The sequence below is a fragment of the Molossus molossus genome, unplaced genomic scaffold, assembly GCF_014108415.1.
Source record: "Molossus molossus isolate mMolMol1 unplaced genomic scaffold, mMolMol1.p scaffold_m16_p_19, whole genome shotgun sequence".
Lineage (NCBI taxonomy): Eukaryota > Metazoa > Chordata > Mammalia > Chiroptera > Molossidae > Molossus > Molossus molossus.
The window spans coordinates 27212698-27232701 of record NW_023425354.1 but is presented as its reverse complement, the minus strand read 5'-3'; the positions used below and the strand labels follow the sequence as shown (position 1 = coordinate 27232701).

The 20004-nt window shown below is 38.8% G+C and overlaps 1 protein-coding gene across 1 annotated transcript in view; it reads right to left on the bottom strand.

The window, feature by feature from the left end:
* Positions 1-19536, bottom strand: part of SKAP1 (src kinase associated phosphoprotein 1) — a 287139-nt gene extending 267603 nt beyond the window's left edge. The window contains exon 1 of the mRNA XM_036267707.1: positions 19486-19536. Within this exon, the coding sequence (XP_036123600.1) occupies positions 19486-19534 (49 nt within the window). The 5' untranslated portion in view covers positions 19535-19536. The remainder of the gene's footprint in view (positions 1-19485) is intronic.
* Between the last annotated feature and the right edge of the window lie 468 nt (positions 19537-20004).

The window sequence follows — 20004 nt, the reverse complement described above, 5'->3', positions numbered from 1 at the left end:
GAGGGATAAATAGGTGAAACAGAATTTTTAGGGCAGTAAAACTATACTGAATGACACTTTAATGGAGGATACATGACATTATATATTTGTCTAAACCTATAGAACTTTACAACACAAAGAGTGAGCCTTAATGTCTGCAAATTTCAAAAAAATCATTTAGGAGGTTGGTGGAACTCAGGAAAGAAGGTGGACTGTAACATAACCTAACTGTACTACAACTATGTGAAATAACCTCACTAAAGGGGATGTGGAAAAGGTACTAACCTAAGTAAGTTTGGAAATGAATAGCATCTGTAAGACTAAAGGCAAAAGGAACTGTACATAAATACTGGACTCTAGTCAATAAAATTGTTTCTCATGGGTATATAGGTAAACAATTCTTATACTGCTATACATATACACATTAGTCAAACAGTAAAAGGATGGTGAATGGTTGGAGCCAGGTTTCTCACTGTTAGAGTAAAAATAAGAGGAACAAGTAGCAAGAACATAAAGGAGAGGAGGATGGAATGAATTAGAGTTGGAGACATTAGTAAGAACTCATGCTTAACTTTATATAGATACAAATGGTTATATATAGAATTTTAAGAGATACATGTGTCTGTGAAATTAATATCTTTCTTTGCTTTGTCAGCTGAGAGAGCCTAAAAGAAACAACATCCTGGTAACAATGAGCACCTAGCATCCAGATCTTCGTTTCTAACAGCAATCTTCAATAAAAGGAGCCAAGACTCCTTAGAGAAATGGCTGTTTCTAGGACTGGGGCAAGAGATATACAAGATGAGTCTAGAGCATCTTGTAGTACTGGGAAGTGAGGAAGTGCCCCAAACACATGCATGCTCACACACACACTGATGGGGCACAGGAATCAAATAAAAGAGCTTCCAATGGTCAAAGCTGGAATAACTTGAGCAATAAAATAAAGTAATATTGGATTATAACTCAAAGTATAAAATAAGTATTCAGGAGTCCATATTAATATAAACAAGTAACTGAATAAATTAATAAACGAAGGAATAGAGACAACTCTCCAGGGCAGAATTCCAAATAATTTATTAAAATACTTCACCTTAAAGAATGAAGAATGTAACTCCTACCACATAGGTATGGAGTGCACGTAGAGACTTCCTTCCAAAGACTACAATATTGAAAGGGAGAATAAAGAGTAACTTTACACTGACAAACACTAATCAGTCAGGTGATCAAAGACAACATCAACAGCCATAAATCATGTTGATAGTATATACCCTTGACATATGTTGAGACTGGCACTTTTAACTCTGTGCTCTTCCTCCCCAAAACTCATAGCCCTAGTCTAATCATGAGTAAACCAGACATTTGCTAATACAGGGGTATTCTACAATATATGTGACCAGTACTCTACAAAACTGTTAAGGTAATCAAAAACAGGGAAAGTTTGAGAAACAGTCATAGTCAAGAGGAGTCTAAGGAAACTAAAATAAATGAGATATCCTGGATAGGATCCTAGGACATTGGGTAAAAACTAAGGAAAACAAAATAAACTATGGACTTTACTTAATAAGGTAACAGTATCAGTTCATTAATCATAACAAATATAACACACTAATATAAAATGTAATAATAGGGTAAACTGAAGGGAAAAGAAAATAGGGGAACTCTTTTCTATCTGCTCAGTTTTTCGGTAAATCTAAAACTTTTCTAAAAATATAAATTCTATTAATTCTTTTAAAACTGGTATGTGGTATAATCTTAACATTTCAAGAAGAAGAAAAAAGGAGTAGGGACTGGATTAAACTCATTCATTAACCCAATCTTTATTGAGTTCTCCCTTTAGGCCAGTCAGGTACTGCAATAAAAACCAAAATATTGCCCAGCTGGTGTGGCTCAGTGAATTGAGCGTTCGTTGTCCCATGGACTGAGAGGCCCCAGTTTGATTTCTGGTCAGGGCACATGCCCAGGTTGTGGGCTCGATCTCCATTAGGGGGCATGCAGGAGACAGTTGATTGATGTGTTTCTCTCACATAGATGTTTCTATCTCTCTCTTTGAAAAAAATCAATAAAAACAAAAACAAAATATGAGCTATGGTTGTCTAGGTAGTAGAATTACAAGAATTTTTAATTATCTTTTTCATAATACTTTTCTATATTTTCTATGTGTTCTAAATATATGTGTGTTAAAGTATTAAAATATGTAAAATAAAAATTACTATGCAACAATAAGGTAATATTACTCATAGTTTGGATAGACTTTAATTTTTATTTCTCATCTTGATTTCAGTCCATGGTACTGGGCTGAGCTGGCTCATAGTTATGAACAGGAAAGGAGACCACCCAGGCAGAGAGGAAGTGGGAAATGAAGAAAACCCTGTGGGAGATGGACAGTATATTTTATTCCTAGATGATAAATATATGTACTATTATGAACTTATACTCCCCTTAATAATTTCTTTTTTTTTTTATCCTCACCCGAGGACATTTTTTCCATTTTTTTGTTCAGATAGAGTGGGAGGGAGAGAGGAAGAGAGAGAGAAACATCGATGTGAAAGGGACACATTGAGTGGCTGCCCCCCGCGTGACCCAACCAGGGCTGGGGACAAACTGCAACCAAGGTACATGCCCTTAGCAGGAACCGAACCCTGGTCTCTCTGGACAGCAGGCCGATGCTCTAACCGCTGAGTCAAACCGGTCAGGGCCTTAATAAATTCTTGTAGGTAATATATCCTATGTAATTGTATTTGTTTATACTAAAATTGTTAAAAGGGAATCAATAGGATATAATTATCCCCCAATGATGTCACTAAGGACAATTTGATATTTTATTATGACTTTACTTTTTTTTTTTTAACTTATCTTTATTGTTGAATGTATTACAGATGTTCCTCATTTTCCCCCCATTGATCCCCTCCTCCCCACTCCTGCCCCACTCCTGCCTTTTCCCACACTGTTGTCTATGTCCATTGGTTATGCATACATGCATATAAGTTCTTTGGTTCATTTCTTCCCACCCCCCAACCCCCTTCCCCTTGAGGTTTGTCAGTCTAGCAATCAATTTGTACTTCTTTTATTTTTTTAATTTTTTAATTAATTTATTTTTGTTACAGATGTTTCTCCTTTTCCCCCCACTGATTCCCCCCCCCTCCCCACCCTGTCCCCAGCTTTGTTGTCTATGTCCATTGTTCATGCACACATGCATATAAGTTCTGTGGTTTATCTCTCCCCCCCACCCCCTCTTCTGGGGATTATCAGTCTGTACCCCACTTCCATGTCTCTGGGACTACCCCATTCCTCAGACTGTTATGTTCATTATATTCCACAAATAAGTGAGATCATATGATACTTGTCTTTCTCTGTTTGGCTTGTTTTGCTTAGGATGATACTTCCAGGTTCCTCCATGTCGTCTCAAAGGATAAGAGATATTTCTTTCTTACAGCTGCATAGTACTCCATTGTGCATATGTACCACCGCTTTTTTATCCATTCGTCTACAGATGGACATTTGGGCTGTTTCCAGATCTTAGCTATTGTAAATAGTGCTGCAACGAACATGGGGGTACATATATTCTTTCTGATTGGTGTTTCAGGCTTCTTAGGGTATATTCCTAGAAGTAGGATCACTGGATCAAATGGAGGTTCAATCTTTAATTTTTTGAGGTTACACCATATTGTTTTCCATAGTGGCTGTACCAGTCTGCATTCCCACCAGCAGTGTACTAGAGTCCCCTTTTCTCCACACCCTCACCAACACTTGTTTGATGATTTGTTGATGGCGGCCATTCTGACAGGTGTGAGGTGATACCTCATTGTTGTTTTAATTTGCATCTCTCTGATGATTAGTGATGCTGAGCATTTCTACATCAAACTCAAAAACTTCTGCACAGCAAAAGATACAGTCATCAAAATGGAAAGGCAACCCACTGTATGGGAGAGAATAATTGCCAATGATATATCAGATAAGGGGTTAATTTCCAATATATAGAGAGTGCACATACAACTCAACAAAAGAAAGACAAAGAACCCAATTAAAAAATGGGCAGAGGAACTAAATAGACACCTCTCCAAACAGGACATACAATTTGTACTTCTTAATCCCTTCACCTTTTTCGCCCATTCCCCCAATCCCCCTCCCATCTGGCAACCAACAAAATGTTCTCTGTATCTATGAGAATGTTTCTGTTCTGCTTGTTCATTTTTGTTTGTAGATTCAATTGTTGATAGATATGTATTCATTGCCATTTTGTTTGTTCATATTTCTTATCTTTTTCTTCAAGAAGATCCTTCAACATTTCATATAATAATGGTTTGGTGGTGATGAATTCCTTTAGCTTTTCCTTGTCTGGGAAACTCTTTATATGGCCATCGATTACTCTATCCTGCAAAGCTAAACGACAGCTTTGCAGGATAGAGTAACCTTGGTTGTGGGTTCTTGCTTTTCATCACTCTGAATATTTCTTGCCACTCCCTTCTGGCCTGCAAAGTTTCTTTTGAGAAATCAGCTCACAGTCTTATGGGAACTCCCTTGTAGGTAACTAACTGCTCTCCTCTTGCGGCTTTTAAGATTTTCTCTTTGTCTTGAACCTTCTGCATTTTGATGATGATGTGTCTTGGTGTGGGTCTCTTGGGGTTCATCTTGTTTGGCACTCTCTGTGGTTCCTGGACTTGTATGTCTGTTTCCTTCACCGAGTTAGGGAAGTTTTCTGCCATTATTGTTTCAAATAGGTTTCCGATTTCTTGTTCTCTCTCTTCTCCTTCTGGCCTGTTGGCATGCTTAAAGTTGTCCCAGAGGCTCCTTACACTATCCTCATTTTTTTGGATTCTTTTTTTTATTTTTGCTGTTCTGATTGGGTGCTTTTTTGCTTCCTTATATTCCAAATCGATGGTTTGCTTCTTGGCTTTACCTACTCTACTATTGAATCTGTGTAAATTATTCTTTATTTCAGTTAGTGCCTCCTTCATTTCTGACTGTGCATCCTTCATTTCTGACCATTCTTTTTTTATGCTTTTGAGGCCCTCACTAAGTTTGCTGAGGTTCTCACTAAGTTCATTGAGCATCCTTATAAGCAGTGTTTTGAACTCTGCATCTGTTAGGTTGCTTATCTTCATTTTGCTTAGTTCTTTTCCTGGAGTTCTGTTCTGTTCTTTCATTTGGGACCTGTTTGTCTCCTCATTTTTGCTGCCTCCCTGTGTTTGTTTCTGTGTATTACTTAACGAGAGGTATGGGACTAGCTGAGACCAGATGCTGCTTGTTTGACAGAATTTAGGAAAACCTGAGGCAGGATCCAAGACAGGACAATCCTATGGTAAAGCAACTGGCAACAGCTTGGGTGGGCCTGAATGGTGGAGGAGGGCAAGGCCTCAGGGAATCACCAGGGTAGGGCAAACAGTGTGAGCCAAGTTGCTGAAGTCCTAGATATGGCAGCTGTCTGCCGCCCCAGGGAAGGGCTCACCAAAGGAACAAAGACCTCTGACAGCACATCTGTCCAGGAAAAAGCCCCCTCTCCAGCCCTCACTCCAGTGCCAAACAGCTCAGTTCTTCCCTGTATGTCTCTGGCACCCCTCAAGCTGCTTCCCCTCTGAGCTTAGAGGAAGCAAATCCGAGTAAGTCTGTGTACAGGCCCTTTAAGAGGAGCTGCCTCAGGCTCCAGCTGCCTCAGCCTTCCTTAGTCTCAGTTCCTGCTGATTTTTCCAGCCAGAAGTTATAGGGACTTCTCTTCCTGACACTGGAACACTGAGTGGGGTGCCTGGTGTGGGACGGGGACCCCTTAGTCCTCAGGGAGAACCTTCCCAGCTGAGGTATTCTCCTAATTTTTTTCCACCACACATGGGTGTGGGACCAGTCTGTCGCGTCTCTGCCCCTCCCACCAGTCTTGATATGGCTTCTTTAATTTCGCAGTTGTAGGATTTTCATTCAGCTTGATTTCAGGTGGTTCTGCATGATGGTAGTTCTGTAGTTTAGTTGTAACTTTGATGTGGTTGTGGGGGGACACGATAACGCGTTTACCTACACTGCCATCTTGACCGTGACTTTACTTTTTAAGTTTAACTTCAAATTACTTTTTTGAAAGGCTTCCTTTCAATACACTTTAGGATTAATTTACTGTTAAACACTTGTTCCTTCACCTGCGAATGTCATCTACTTAGGGGAATAAAATGACACAAGGACAACCTCTTCCATCTGTCTCGTTAGTTGTTGTTTTTTTTAATCTGATCTAAAAATACACCCACAACATAGGAGATGAACCAAGAAAACATTAATAATCAAAAGAAAAGGCTATATGAGGGATTATATATCTAGTATTATATATATACTCCAACTCATTTTATAAAGCCAATGTAAACCTGGTATCAAAACTTGATAAAGATACTAAGAAAAGAATATTACAGACCAATATATAATAGATTTGCCTTTCAATTTAGAAGTCAATACTACTTACTGTGATTATGACCTGAAGGTACCTGAGTAACCCTGCTCAGAAACACACTCCTCACCACTGAACAGGAAAGAGATTTTTAAAGGTTCCTCCTTATATTACCTCCTGTATCTAATGAAGCTCACCACTCTATCTAGTAGGCTTTCAATTAAGTGATCAACCTTTTAAGAGTTCTACAAGAAGAAAAAAAAAAGATTCTTATAAGATTGCTTTAAGAGTTGTTAGAAGATCTCTTCTAAGAGTTCTATAAACTTCATGTTCTGTCACATCAGGGTGCTTTAGGTTCCTACAACTGCAAAACTCACTGTGAAAACCATCACTAACTGCGTAAGAACACTCTTGAGGTACCTGTAACATCACAACACTCTCTCTATATATAATACCTGATGACCTTCATATGGTGAGTGAGCACTACTACACAATATAAATGTCTTCACACCAAAGAGAAAAGACAAAATCAGAAGCATACCATAAACATGCCTTTTTTTTCTAAATGCCTTTATTCCTCAACAAATACTTATTGAGTGCTTATTACATTCTAATTACTAAAAAAATGAACAAGATAGATCTTAACTTTATCTTAAGAGTTTAGAGTCTAGCAAAGAATACAGACTTAAATAGACAGAATAAACTTTTATAAGTTATAATTTAAAAAAAAGAGGGGGGCACATGCCCATGGTAGAGGCACCTAGTTTATAGAGGAAAGACCTCTCAGAAAACTAACCTTTCATCTGAAATTAGCAGGCCAATTTGTTGTGGGTGGAAGGGAGAAGGGAAGTTGGTGTAATGAGGAAAAGAATGGCACAAGCATGAAAACATCATGGTCCTGAGGTGATAGATCTCCATGAGAGACTGAAAGAATTTCAACCTGGAGGGCAGGACATAAAGGTTAGGGGCAAGAGGAACAGTGGTGAAAGATTATTCTGGAAGGCTGCCTTGCAGCAATATACAGTATTTTGTACTAAAAGTAATATACAATGATTTTAAGTCCCATATTTAAAAGGTAAGTGCAGCCCTGGCCGGTTTGGCTCAGTGGTTAGAGCGCCCGCCTGCGGTCCGGAGAGACCCAGGTTCGGAGAGACCCAGGTTCGGTTCCCGCTAGGGGCATGTACCTTGGTTGCAGTTTGTCCCCGGCCCTGGTTGGTCGTGCGGGTGGCAGCCACTCGATGTGTCCCTTTCACATCGATGTTTCTCACTCTCTCTCTTCCTCTCTCTCCGTCCCACTCTGTCTGTACAAAAAATGGAAAAATGTCCTCGGGTGAGGATAAAAAAATAAATAAATAAATAAAAGGTAAGTGCAACTCTGACAAAGATGCATCTTCCTATTATAATTTACAGCTGCCCTAAAACACAGATTCCTCAGCTTCAAGGCAGCTTATTTATTCCAGCAAATAATTGTAGAATAAGAAAACAGAAAAGGAAGACAGAAGGACAAGGGAACAGAGGATATGGGGAACATTGTAGACATGATATGATCATCATCCTTGGGAAATATCACTGCAGGATCTGAGGCTACTTGGAAAGATTCTGACTTAGTAGGAGGTACCCAAGATCACACTGGTTTTGTAGACTGGTGAAAATTTCTAACACTCTCCCAAATCTCGGACTCTGTCCATTTACAAGGCTACTTTTTTGTTTATTTGGGTCACATTTTTCAAACTACTAAAAAATAAAGATTGCCTCCATCTATTTTCTAAATAATGCTCCAAATACACTGAAAGAAAGAAAATATTTGTCAGCGTTCCCTAACAGTTGCAAATGTTTTTTTTGTTGTTGTTGTTGTTGATAAATGTTTCTACAACTCAGAAGTTTGCTTCCATCAACCCTTTATATGGAGGCAGGATGAATGACCAATGCTGCTGAAAACAATTCCATCAACCAAAAACCAATCAAAGTGTTCCTAGAGGGGATATTTTGTGAAAGTACTTGAACTACTAAAGCAGAACTCACATTTCCAAGAGAAGGATGGCATAAATTTCTGCCTACACTGGCATTATTAATTTAAGATTTTTGTCTATATGCAAAAGGGTTGGCACAGGCTAAAGTGACTCACTAAATTCTATGATGTTTAAAGCTCTGCAGTATTTCAGGTCTTCTCTTTAGTAAAAAGAAGTCCCCAAGTATTTGGAAATATTCTTTTTTTTTTTTTTTAAATCTTCACGAGAGGACATTTTTGCATTTATCTTCAGATAGAGTGGGAGGGAGAAGAAAGAGAGAGAAACATGGATGTGAGAGAGACACATCAATTGGTTGCCACCCACACGACCCCAACTGGTGCCAGGGACAAACTGCAACTGGGGTACGTGCCCTTAGCGGGAACAGAACCCAGGACTCTCTAGTCCATGGGCCGACGCTCTAACTGCTGAGAAGGAAGGGGAAATTCTAGAAGAAGGATGCCACTTCAGCCTCATCTTTGCTTAAATTTTCAATGATACCTAATATTTTTTCCTAATAAAAAAATTGTGTATATGGTAGATGCTTCATTCTGGACACTTTGAAGAAGTTACAGCCTTAAAGACCAGACATCTCCGCTCCAGGTTGGAGATGGGACTCTGTGTGGGCCTGGGAATGAGAGGTAGAACAGATTTGTTTAGGATTATGAAGAAGAGAGGGGAGATGAAGGAGAGGAGGGACTCCCAGGAGCTATCTATTTGGATTGATGATGGTAGGAGTAAAGATCTGTTGGCATAATCTTCAGGACTTCCATGAGTGAACTGCTAAAAGTAAGGCATCCTTTCTAGTAAAAGACTGTGCTTACCTACCATGCGATGCCCAGCAAATCATGTTTGCTAAACTACGTTTGCTAAACCACAATAATCTCCACACTGGAAATACTAATAGAAAACCACATTTTATTCTAGATTTCTGGGTATTCTGATCATTAAATTAAACATCACAGCCCTGGCTAGCGTGGCTCAGTTGGTAGAGTGTCAGCCCAAGGACCAAAAGGTCACAGGTTCGATTCCTAGTCAAGGGCATGTACCCAGGTTGCAGGTTTAATCCCCAGCCCTGGTCAGGGCACCTACAAAGAACAACAATAATGCATAAATAAGCGGAACAATAAGTCGACGTGTCTCTCTCTCCCTAAAATCAATTTTAAAAATTAAAAAAAAACAAAAACAAAAATCATCACAACTATCCCTTTAAGTTACATTTTGCTGTTTTGCAGAAGAACCCACCATGGTGGCTAATCCAACTTCTACAACATCTCATTGATGGCTTCTGGTAGAAACAACTATTTCTGATTCCTTGTCACTTGAATACTGAAGATATCAGTCCATTAGGACTTCCGCAGTCACTCTTAAATATATCACTAAAATCAAACCTCTAAAACTTCAGTGTTTCATTTTTCTACCTTAATAACAGAAGACTTCCTGGAACTCTTGTCTTTTTTCATACCAATTAAATAAAAGTATCATAATGGGGGGATAACTTTAAATTTGTTTAGAACTTGTTTTAAACCATGCATTAATTTTACTATCTGGTATTTAATAGTAATCCTTATATATATTTTTGCCTTTTGTTGAGGGATAAACTTGTTTTCAAGGCTAAAATCATACCCACCAGCTTTGTTTTGGCTTACAGGAAGTTGTCAGCATACAACAGAGAAATTTTCAGCATGTTCTGGTTATGGTTTGCATCAACCTGCTGATTGTTTCTGCCTCAGGACTCAAAAAATGGCTGGTATTTATGCTTTTAATTCTCCTATCTCCAGCAAGGGGGGAAATTTTACAATACCTACATACTTAGCACAGAGAAAACCAAAACCAGAAACATCCAACACTGCTATGTCTAAAAAATTGAGTTGTCCTGTCCTGGCTGGGTAGCTCAGTTGATTACACTATCATTCCGATACACCAAGGTTGCAAGTTTGATCTCCAGTCTGAAGCAACAATGAATGCATAAATGGGTGAAGTGACAGATCTCTCTCTCTCTCTCTCTCTCTCTCATCTTTCTCTTTTCCCCTTCTCTCTCTCTCTAAAATCAATCAATAAATTAAATTTTTTTAATTCTTTAAAAAAATCAAATTTTCAATATATTTCTATGTTGTGTAATTATTCTACAATGAAAATATATTCATGAGTTATTTTTGTAATTGAAAATAAAATAAAATGAACCATAACATCCACCAAAATGTCTAAAAATAAAAAGACTGCAGTACCAAGTGTTGTGAGGGTATGAAGAAATGGGAAGTCTCATGCACAGCTGGTGGGAGTATAAAATAGGTACAATCACTTTGGAAAACTGTTTAGAGTTTCTAATAAAATTAAACACATGCTTATCCTATGACCCAGTAATTCTACTCTTAAATGTTTATCCAAGAGAAATGAATGCTCATTTTCACAAAACATGTTATACAATAATGCTCATAGCCTCTGTATTCATGATAACCCCAAACTGAAAAACTCGATGTCCACCAGCAGCATAATGGATAAGTAAACTGTGGGATATCCACACAATGAAATATTACTTAGCAAAGGGATAAGATAAAACTGATACACAGAACAACATGAATAACTCTAAAAAAAATTACGTTGAGAACAGACCTAAAAGAGATCGTTCTGATTGTATGAAGTTCCAGAACTGGAAAAGAAAGTTTCTAGGATGATGGCAATGTTCATGTCTTGATCTGGATGAGAGTCACACAGGTATATACATATATTAAAATCATCCTGTTGTAACATTTAAGATGTGCATTTTATGAACATAAATCAAACATTAATAAAAATATTAGGAAGGAAGGAAGAAAAGAAGGAAATGATGAATGAAGAGGCTCACAAAAAGTTATCAGAAAGAAAAACTATTTTAAAGGGATTTTGATTGTAAGGAGGTTTATTACAATGCACTTAATGGATATTTTCTCTGGCTAATACCCCAGCATACTTCTCATACTGGATTATGAGTACCTTAATTCAACTACAGTATTGGTTCAACTAAGTATAAATATTCACCAATGGATATAGTTTAGTAAAGCTCCTATTATATGAATAAAATTGTTAACTTTCCTATAACATACTAGTATTAGAATGTCAACAATGTTAAGAGGAGACCCTAGATAAATTTTTAAGTAATTTATAAACAATTTGATCAAAGTCATCAGCCTTCAGGAAAGCTTGTTCTCTGGATGCTAAGACCACGCTGTTCCTGAGCCCACATCTGTCCTATCTTCCATGAAAAGCTGAATAGTAAAATTAAACAGGAGAACTCAAAGACTCCAAACCTGAAAAGCCATCTGTTATAATCACCTAACCTATAATGCAGCACTGACAAACCAAAAAAGCAAGCAATGAACTTGGAAACACAGGGGAAATAAATATGAATAAATGTAGCAGAAATTATAGGATTTCTGTAGGGTGTAATGGTTTATAACGTGAAAAAATTAGATCTGTGATAGTTATGTCAATATGTTAAGATTCTAGGATGACAGTAAAACTTAAAATGTACCTTATTTTTCCTATATTTAAAATGATTAAAAATTGGTTAAGTATTACACTTATGTAATGAGGTAAAAATGGTATTATCTTAATAGCTGGCACTAGAATTCCTCTTAGGGAGAGAACTGTCACTGTTTGGAAAGGTAACTTGTTTCTCTGTGTGTGGGTGTTGGTGGGAACCTAAACAACTAAACAGATAGGTAAACTGTCTTCACATGGCAAGGGAAAAAACATATTTTTTAAAATTTTGCTCCAGAGAGGGTAAAGGGAGAAAGAGTTAGTGAGGAGGTATAAGGCTGGGAACCATACCAGGCAAAAGGGCATTTAGGAATAGTGATGTCTAATATTCAAATTGAAATCATTTGCATTACTGCAATATAAACACCTCCTCCCTGACCCTGCAACCCCTGAATCTCCAGTGATGTATTCTACACTTACAGTGGGTAGGTTTCTGTGCAATTCAAAGACAAGGATATGTCTAGGCCATAGTTTTTCAACCTTTGCACAACTAACATTTTGGGCTGGATAATTCTTAGCTGTGGGGACTGTCCTGTGCATTATAGGAAGTTTAGCAGTATCCTTGGCCTCTACCCACTACATACCAGTAGCACCTTTTCCCAGTGACAATGGAAAACGTCTTCATGTACTGCCAAAAGTCTCTTGAGAAACAAAATTATCCCAATTAGGAACCACTAATTTAGGTCTATACAATCCAGGATAGAAACAGCATGTGTGGAAGTAGGGAAGCCAAGAAGGAAAAGTGACCTTGAGAATGCTCCTTGAAAATTACCCAGATCTTGAGAAGATGTTTGGGTTTCCACTGAGAGTAGATCTTACCCAAAGATCAAAAGGTCTGGGCAGCCCACCTAACATGTAGGCTATACCCACAATGAAGGTCAAATATTTCTACCACTCTTTTAAAATTAGCAAACAGAAAGGGAGGAGGGAAAAAGTAAACTTTGTAATTTTTTAACAAAAAATTTTACAAAAATACTATTTTTACACATATATACACATAAAACCATTCTATAACAAGGAAAGAAACATATATCTTCATAAGTTAGCTATGAAGCTAACTTCTCTCCTCTCTCCATTTCTCCTAGAAATAATTACTGAACTCTGATCTAAGGAAGGAAATAGAGCAGACCTTGAAAGAACCCTCCCACCCCAAAAAACCTCCCCTAATTTAGAGAAGCAAAGATGAACCAACAGCAACACAAAAGCCATGTCTGGGAGTTTTCCTAAAAGAAAAAAAATAATTAACTTTACTTACCAAACATTTAATGGTATTTAATACATTCAGATACTATTCTAGGTTATTTTCAAATTTTTATTTCTTTATTCTTTATATAAATTCTATGAGATAGGTACTATTATTATCTCCATTTTACAGATAAGGAAACTGAGACCCAAAGCCAGACAGGTAGAAAAAAAGTGACAGAATCAAGGTTTGAATCTATACAAACTTAACATACAGAAAATATGCAGAACTTACAAGAAAATACTCGTTAAAAAAAAAAAAAAAAAAAAGACCATCTTGAAGAACGAGAACCAGACAAAATTCCTCCCTCTGAAGTAGATTTACTATTAAAGAATAGAAATGTTTAGAAAATTTTTAATCATATTCTCAAACAACATTAAAAAAGATATTACATCTATAAGCCAGAAATGTATACTTGAAACCTATATAATCTTATTAATCAATGTCACCCAATAAATTTAATAAAAAGAAAGAAAAAAAAGACAAAACAGTAGCACTGTGGCTACTGAACAGCTGAAATGTAGCTAGTACAATTGGGGAGCTACTTTTTTTGTTTTATTTATTTTTAGTTCATTTAAATGTAAATATCCACATGTGGCTGGTGGCTACTATATTTGCATAGTCTAAATATCTAAGACATTCAATAAAGGGTTCAAGAATGAAAAAGCCATGGTACAAAAAGTAAGCAATGAACAAGTTAAACAGGACAAAAATAGTAGTATAACAATGATTTAAAAATACTATAAAATGTCAATAAATAATTCTTGTAATATAATATATATAATAAAAACAATAATTCTGAGTCTAAAATCTCAGATTATATTAGCAAATACACACTGGAGGAAAGAGTCAAAAGGTACTGTTTCTTTTTTTATTTTATTCCTCACCTGAGGATACTTATCCACCTGTCATCAGACAGAGTGGGAGGGAGGGAGAGAGAGACAGAGAGAAACATCGATGTAATAGAGCCACATTGACTGGTTGCCTCCCGGGTGACCCAACCAGGGCCTGGGACACCACAACTAAGATACATGCCCTTGGCCAGAATCGAACCTTTGACTCATTGGTCTGCAGGCCGATGCTCTAACCCCTGGGCAAAACTAGCCAGGGCTACTCTTTCATTTTCAATGTTGCTAGTCAGAAGGACATTTTGTTTTTAATCCTCACCCAAGAATATGTTTCCATTGATTTTTAGATAAGGTGGAAGGGAGGGAGAGAAAGAAAGATCAATGTGAGAGAGACACATCGATTGGTTGCCTCCTGCACAACCCCAGGCCAGGGATTGAACCTGCTACCCAGGTGCATGCCCCTGACTGGAATTGAACCAGTGACCCTTCAGTTTTTGAGCTAATGCTCTAACCACTTAGCAACTGGTCAGGGCTGCTTTTTGTTTTTTAAGCCATAAGGGTAAAACTACCAGTGGAATAAAATTAGAATGTATAACTTCTAAATCATTCAAAAGAAAAAAATTGCATGATCTAAGAAAATGTTCAGGAGATCACAGCAAGTGAAAAACGGTAAGTGGAAAATCACTATACAAAATTATATACACAATATGCCCCAACTTTTAAAGTATGAACATATAATAAAACCTGAAATAAATACATGAAAATTTAACAATTGTTGACTATGGGTGACTGTACATCATTGTGTGTTTTCTAAATATTCTACAATGAGCATTATTATTTTTATAATCAGAAAAATCCAACATAAAAAAGAAGTATGGTCCCAGCTTACCTTTCAGAATTCAACTGACCAGTAACCTCACCTATCTAGAACACAACCCATTATCAAAAATCAAGCAAAAAGTACTCTAAGCAGCCAACATAGAAGTCACAAAGGCCACACCTAAAGGTTTGGGTACTGTGTTCATCAACAAAGCCTTTCATACCTTCTTTTACACATATCTTAATTCCAACAAACTTGATTATCTAATGTTACAGTAACATTGGGAATAGAGATACACCGAGAAGAGTTGAGAGTGATTAACCTGGCCTAACAGTAGAAAGAAAATGACAGAAATAAAAATATTAAACAGACATAGACATTCACAAAGCAATCCAGGTGTATTATGGCAGAAACATCCCTGAATAACTCAATATATTTCTGAAAGTATGATAATATATATTCACTATAACAACTCTGAGTTATAGTGTTCTGAACATAGACTGGTTGGCCGAGGAAGTGAGAAAAGTTCCTAATGCATTTTAGAAAAACAAAATGATCACAAATGCTTATAATTAAAAAGTTAGAAAGCTTAAATAGAATATCCTCAGTTATCCAGAGCAAGTCATGCCTTTGAGTTCCACAGAGCTGGAGTTTTACTATGTTAATAGGATTTTATGGTTGGCTGCATCGACCAATACAAATCTGGAGAACAATCTGGAAGGAAATGATTAATGACTGTTTCTCTCCAAGGAAGTTTAAAAATAAGTAACCATAGGCATATCAGAATCAGGATTAACACAGCAATTGCTACTAAGTGCAACCAGGTTGTGGATGTTATTTTGGCTTTATTCCATATTCCAAGCAAGACTTAGGTTATTTTGTAGGTAGTTGGTCCCTGTTAGCTACCAGAGTAAAGTCAGAAGGTCCAATTCCATCACACAAGATACACTGTGAACCAAATAAATATTCTTCCTCCTTCATACTTGCCTCTTGTGCTTCTGACTTCAAAAGCCAGGCTAAAACGACAAGGAAGAAACTGATTATGTTTATATCTGTGGAACAAAGATTATGCAAACTGCCAGCACCCCATTGTTTTTGTTTTTAGCATGGTTATCACAAAACAAAAACAAAAAGATAACCTCTGTGTCTGAAGCCTGGTTATTTGAAAACAGACCTGAATATTTCCTCCTCTTTCAATAATGCAGTTAAGGCCTTTATTTCACTTATCTATAAAATACTTATTTGCTGATAGAGTCTAGTTACTATTTCTATATGAGAGCTTGAAGGAAGATATTTCCTGAGTTACTACTCTAGAAGCCTCCCTCTGCTTTAACATTCACCAAAAAGCCAAGAAAACTTTTTTTTTTTTTTTTAACTCCACATTCCTATAGGGCTAACAAGAGAAAAGTATAATCACAATCTTGGTTAATGGCCCCTTAGCACTCTGATCTCTCCAAGCTTCTATTTGTCTTTTATTTGTTTCTTTTTCTTTTAAATAACTTTACTGGTTGTTTTCTCCCAATTACAAAAGCAATACATGGTCTTTGTCACAGTTCAAACAACTAGAAAATGTATGAAATATAATTAATATCTCTCTCTCTCCCACCCTCTCACTCCCCAAGAAAAACAATGTTAACAGCTTGGTAAATATTCTTTCTTACTTCTTCCTAGACTTGCACAAACATATATAACATAAAGGGTTTTTTTGGAGGGGGGGTTGTTTTCAGACAAAATAAGATTATATATATATTACTGTGCACCTTACTTTTTAGTCTTAAAAATCTATTATGGAATATATATATATATATATATATATATATATGTATATATATCTATATCTCCATCACATCCTTTTAATGGCTGCAAAATATTCCATAAGATGAATAATTCATTCATATAATCGCCCGACATTTCCCAACTCATGAACATTTAGGATGTATTCTTATATACACTTCATGTCCTTTAATTTCAGTAACACATATTCCTAGAAGTGGAGTTTCTGGGCTGAATAAAACATTTTCAAATGTTTAAAATTTTATCCTTAAAGAAAATTAATTTTAGAGCTTCAGAATTTCTGCTCCCTTCTTCACTGTGTATAATTTTGGCATTAACCTTTCACAATGCTTTGCATATTTTATTTTTTAAAGCATACACATTATGTCAAAAACACCCCTGTCATTTATGCCCATAAATAAATAAATGCTTAAGTTATGGCTGTGATGACCAACATTAAATCACTGTGCAAATGCTTATGCCTCAGTTTATGAAAGCAGTAATTCATTGTGGAAACTCCACCCCCACAGCCATGTGACAGCACTAAAGTGGCAGCCTTCTTACCCTGTGACTCCCTCCACTGAGTAAAGATATAGAGATCAGGACCTAACTGTCAACAGTCAACCTTAAAAAGCATGTGTGTATAGTAGGGTGCGGGTGGGGGGCTGGGGGAGACAAGTAAACAGCAAAATATGCTAAATTGATAGCCATTATGGGTTTCTAATACCCACAAATTATCTGTAGTACAATGAGTAATTCTGTTGGTCTACACCAGAGACAGTGTTACATAAAAAACAAAATCTATAACCAATATGTTGCTATAATTACATGAACCTTTCAAAAACATATTCTTCAAACATTTTTCAATAGAATTATTGGTTGAATCCCACCTTTACATTTTTTTCTCTACTTCAGATTCAGACTCTAATTGCAATTAATCTCCATTCACACCCTGCTCTACTTGTCAGCAAACAAAGGTTCTGCTTTAGAAGGAGATCTGAAGACTTCAATTAAAAACAGTCAGCTAACAAGAAAATAATCTAAGCTAAAGGAAGGTGGCAGGTGCAGAAATGAGTTGTTTACCAAAGTGTCAGTTTTGAACAATAAAGAACTGCACATCAAAAATGTTGAAGGGGTGGGTTTCATTGCTAGTCTGTGAAAATAAAAAGGAATTTTCTACCAAGGCTGCACAGAAAATGGAAATAAGGTTTAACAAGCTTGTAAAATAGGTTTCCTCTCATCAAATGACAGATACCAATAAAAAGAATCACTTGCTATTTTTAAATTTAAATGCAAGGGCAGAATTCAACTTTTTGCCACAGTTCCTTCTCTCCTGGAAATCAGACACTTACAGCCTTTCTTTCTACATCTAACAGTAAAATGTAGCAAACCAAAGGGAAGGCTGGATGGCTGCTTAGACACTCAGACGGTGCTCTTTTATACTTTCTACTCTGAAATTTTACATTTATTCAGGTCATGGATTTTGGAATCTTCACCTCAAAAGAAATACCTAGTTGACAGCTTTTACACAGAAACACTCCAGAATGGAAACAGTGCTACAGAGACCAAAAGGACTTGCCAAATATTTGATTAGGAGGCATTTATACCAAGATAACAAGGTAATGGAGATATAAAACCAATTAAATAGAGAGAAACTGGAAAAAAAAAAAAATACCACTTGCCAAGAGTATGACCTGCCCAAAGCAGGCCATCTGTTAAATATATGTCAAAAATGTTACTGAGCCCTAGCCAGTTTGGCTCAGTGGTTAGAGCATCAGCCTGCAGACCAAGAATCGAGTGTTCGATTCCGGTCAAGGGCATGTACCTCAGTTGCAGTTCGTTTCCGGTCGCGGGGGAGGCAACCAGTCGATGTGTCCCTCTCACCTCGATGTGTGTCTCTCTCTCCCTCTCTCCCACCCTATCTGAAGATAAACAGAAAAATATCCTGAGGTGAGGATTTAAAAAAAAAAAAAAAGTCACCAGGATACCAAAAGGCTTAATTCTGAGCAGTATCCTCCTGGACTCCTGCCAGCACAGATTCTAGGCCTCTGTCTTTTCAGGAAGGTCAGTTACAGGAAAGCTAGCTACTTTCACCAGAAAAAGTGTGAACTGAGCAGAGGATATTGCCCATTAGCAAAATGTCTCTTTGGAGTGTTAGAAGGATGTGTTGAGTGTTAGTGAGCATGGCCTTAACTCTTCTTAAAAGGACTGCTTAGGCACTAGAGTTCGCAGGTGAACACCCCACAGGGGGCACTTCTAGAACAGGAAGTAGTCTAATCCTGGGGGTCAGCCTACCCTGGGTGGATAATGAGACCCCAGAAATCTGCAGGCTGGTGAAGGGGGGAGCTACCCTGGGTGGATAATGAGACCCCAGAAGTCTGCAGGCTGGTGAAGGGGGGAGCTTCCCTGGGTAGAAGATGAGACCCCTGAAGTCTGCAGGCTGGTGAAGGGAGGCCATGGATTTCCACGCTGACATAAACTCACATTAGCCCCCAGGCCTTGGCCCCAGGATCCCACGAGCCCCTCACAGCCCCCTTGAGAGCCTCGGGAGCTCTAAGCTGGGGGTGAGGGCTTTCTGTAAGAGAAGAGGGCGCAAACCTACAGAGCGGAGAGAGTCCCCAGGAGAAAGCGACAGGCTGAAGGCCGGGTGGCACGCGGGGGTGGCCAAGAACCTGGCCTGAAGTTGTTCAGAAACCTGGGAGGCTAAGTGGAGGGGCGGCGACGCCTTGGGGGGAAGCTTGTGGAACTGAGGGGACTGAAAGGGCCGCTGAGGTGGGAACACGAAAATCTGTCTTTGCAGGGTTGAGGACTCTGGGAGTCTCGAGGGTCTAGAAGGCGGTGGTGATGGAGCTGAAGTGAAAGCCCAGCCCTGGGAGGCGCTGGCATCTGGCGCCTTCAGCTCAGCACTGGAGGGACTTCCCGGAGGGCCGGGGCGTTACCTGCCAGGAGCCAACGGATCTCCTCGGGGAGGACGGCGGCGGCCTGCATTTGCGGGGCGGTGGGGAGGCCGAGTGTGAGGCGGGAGAGGGGCCGTGAAGGCCTGGTGCCGAGGCGGGCGCGGGAAGGCAGCGGGCGGCGAGGCGGAGGCACCTGTACCACTGCTGGCCGCGCCGCCAGCGCCGCGGGGCCGAGCCGCAGGGCGGGACCGCGCTCAGGAAGCGGCGCGCGCAGCGGGCGGGTGGCGCCCGGGGCGAGGGGGGAACACCTGTGCAGGGTGCGCGCGCCGGTCCTGCCTGCCCCTGAGGGGGCAAGCCCGGGGGGGGGGTGGGGCGCCCAGGCTGTGCTCCTCAGACCCCCCACCCAAACAAAAAACTAACGGCGACTCCGAGGAACCTCGGCTCTTGGAGACTTCTCATCCTCAGCTCTGGACAGTTGACCGCAAGGGGCAGGTGTAAAGGCCACAGTGGTGCCCGGAATGGGGCACCGGGAGGGCAGAATCTGAGGAAGAGACTGGTCCC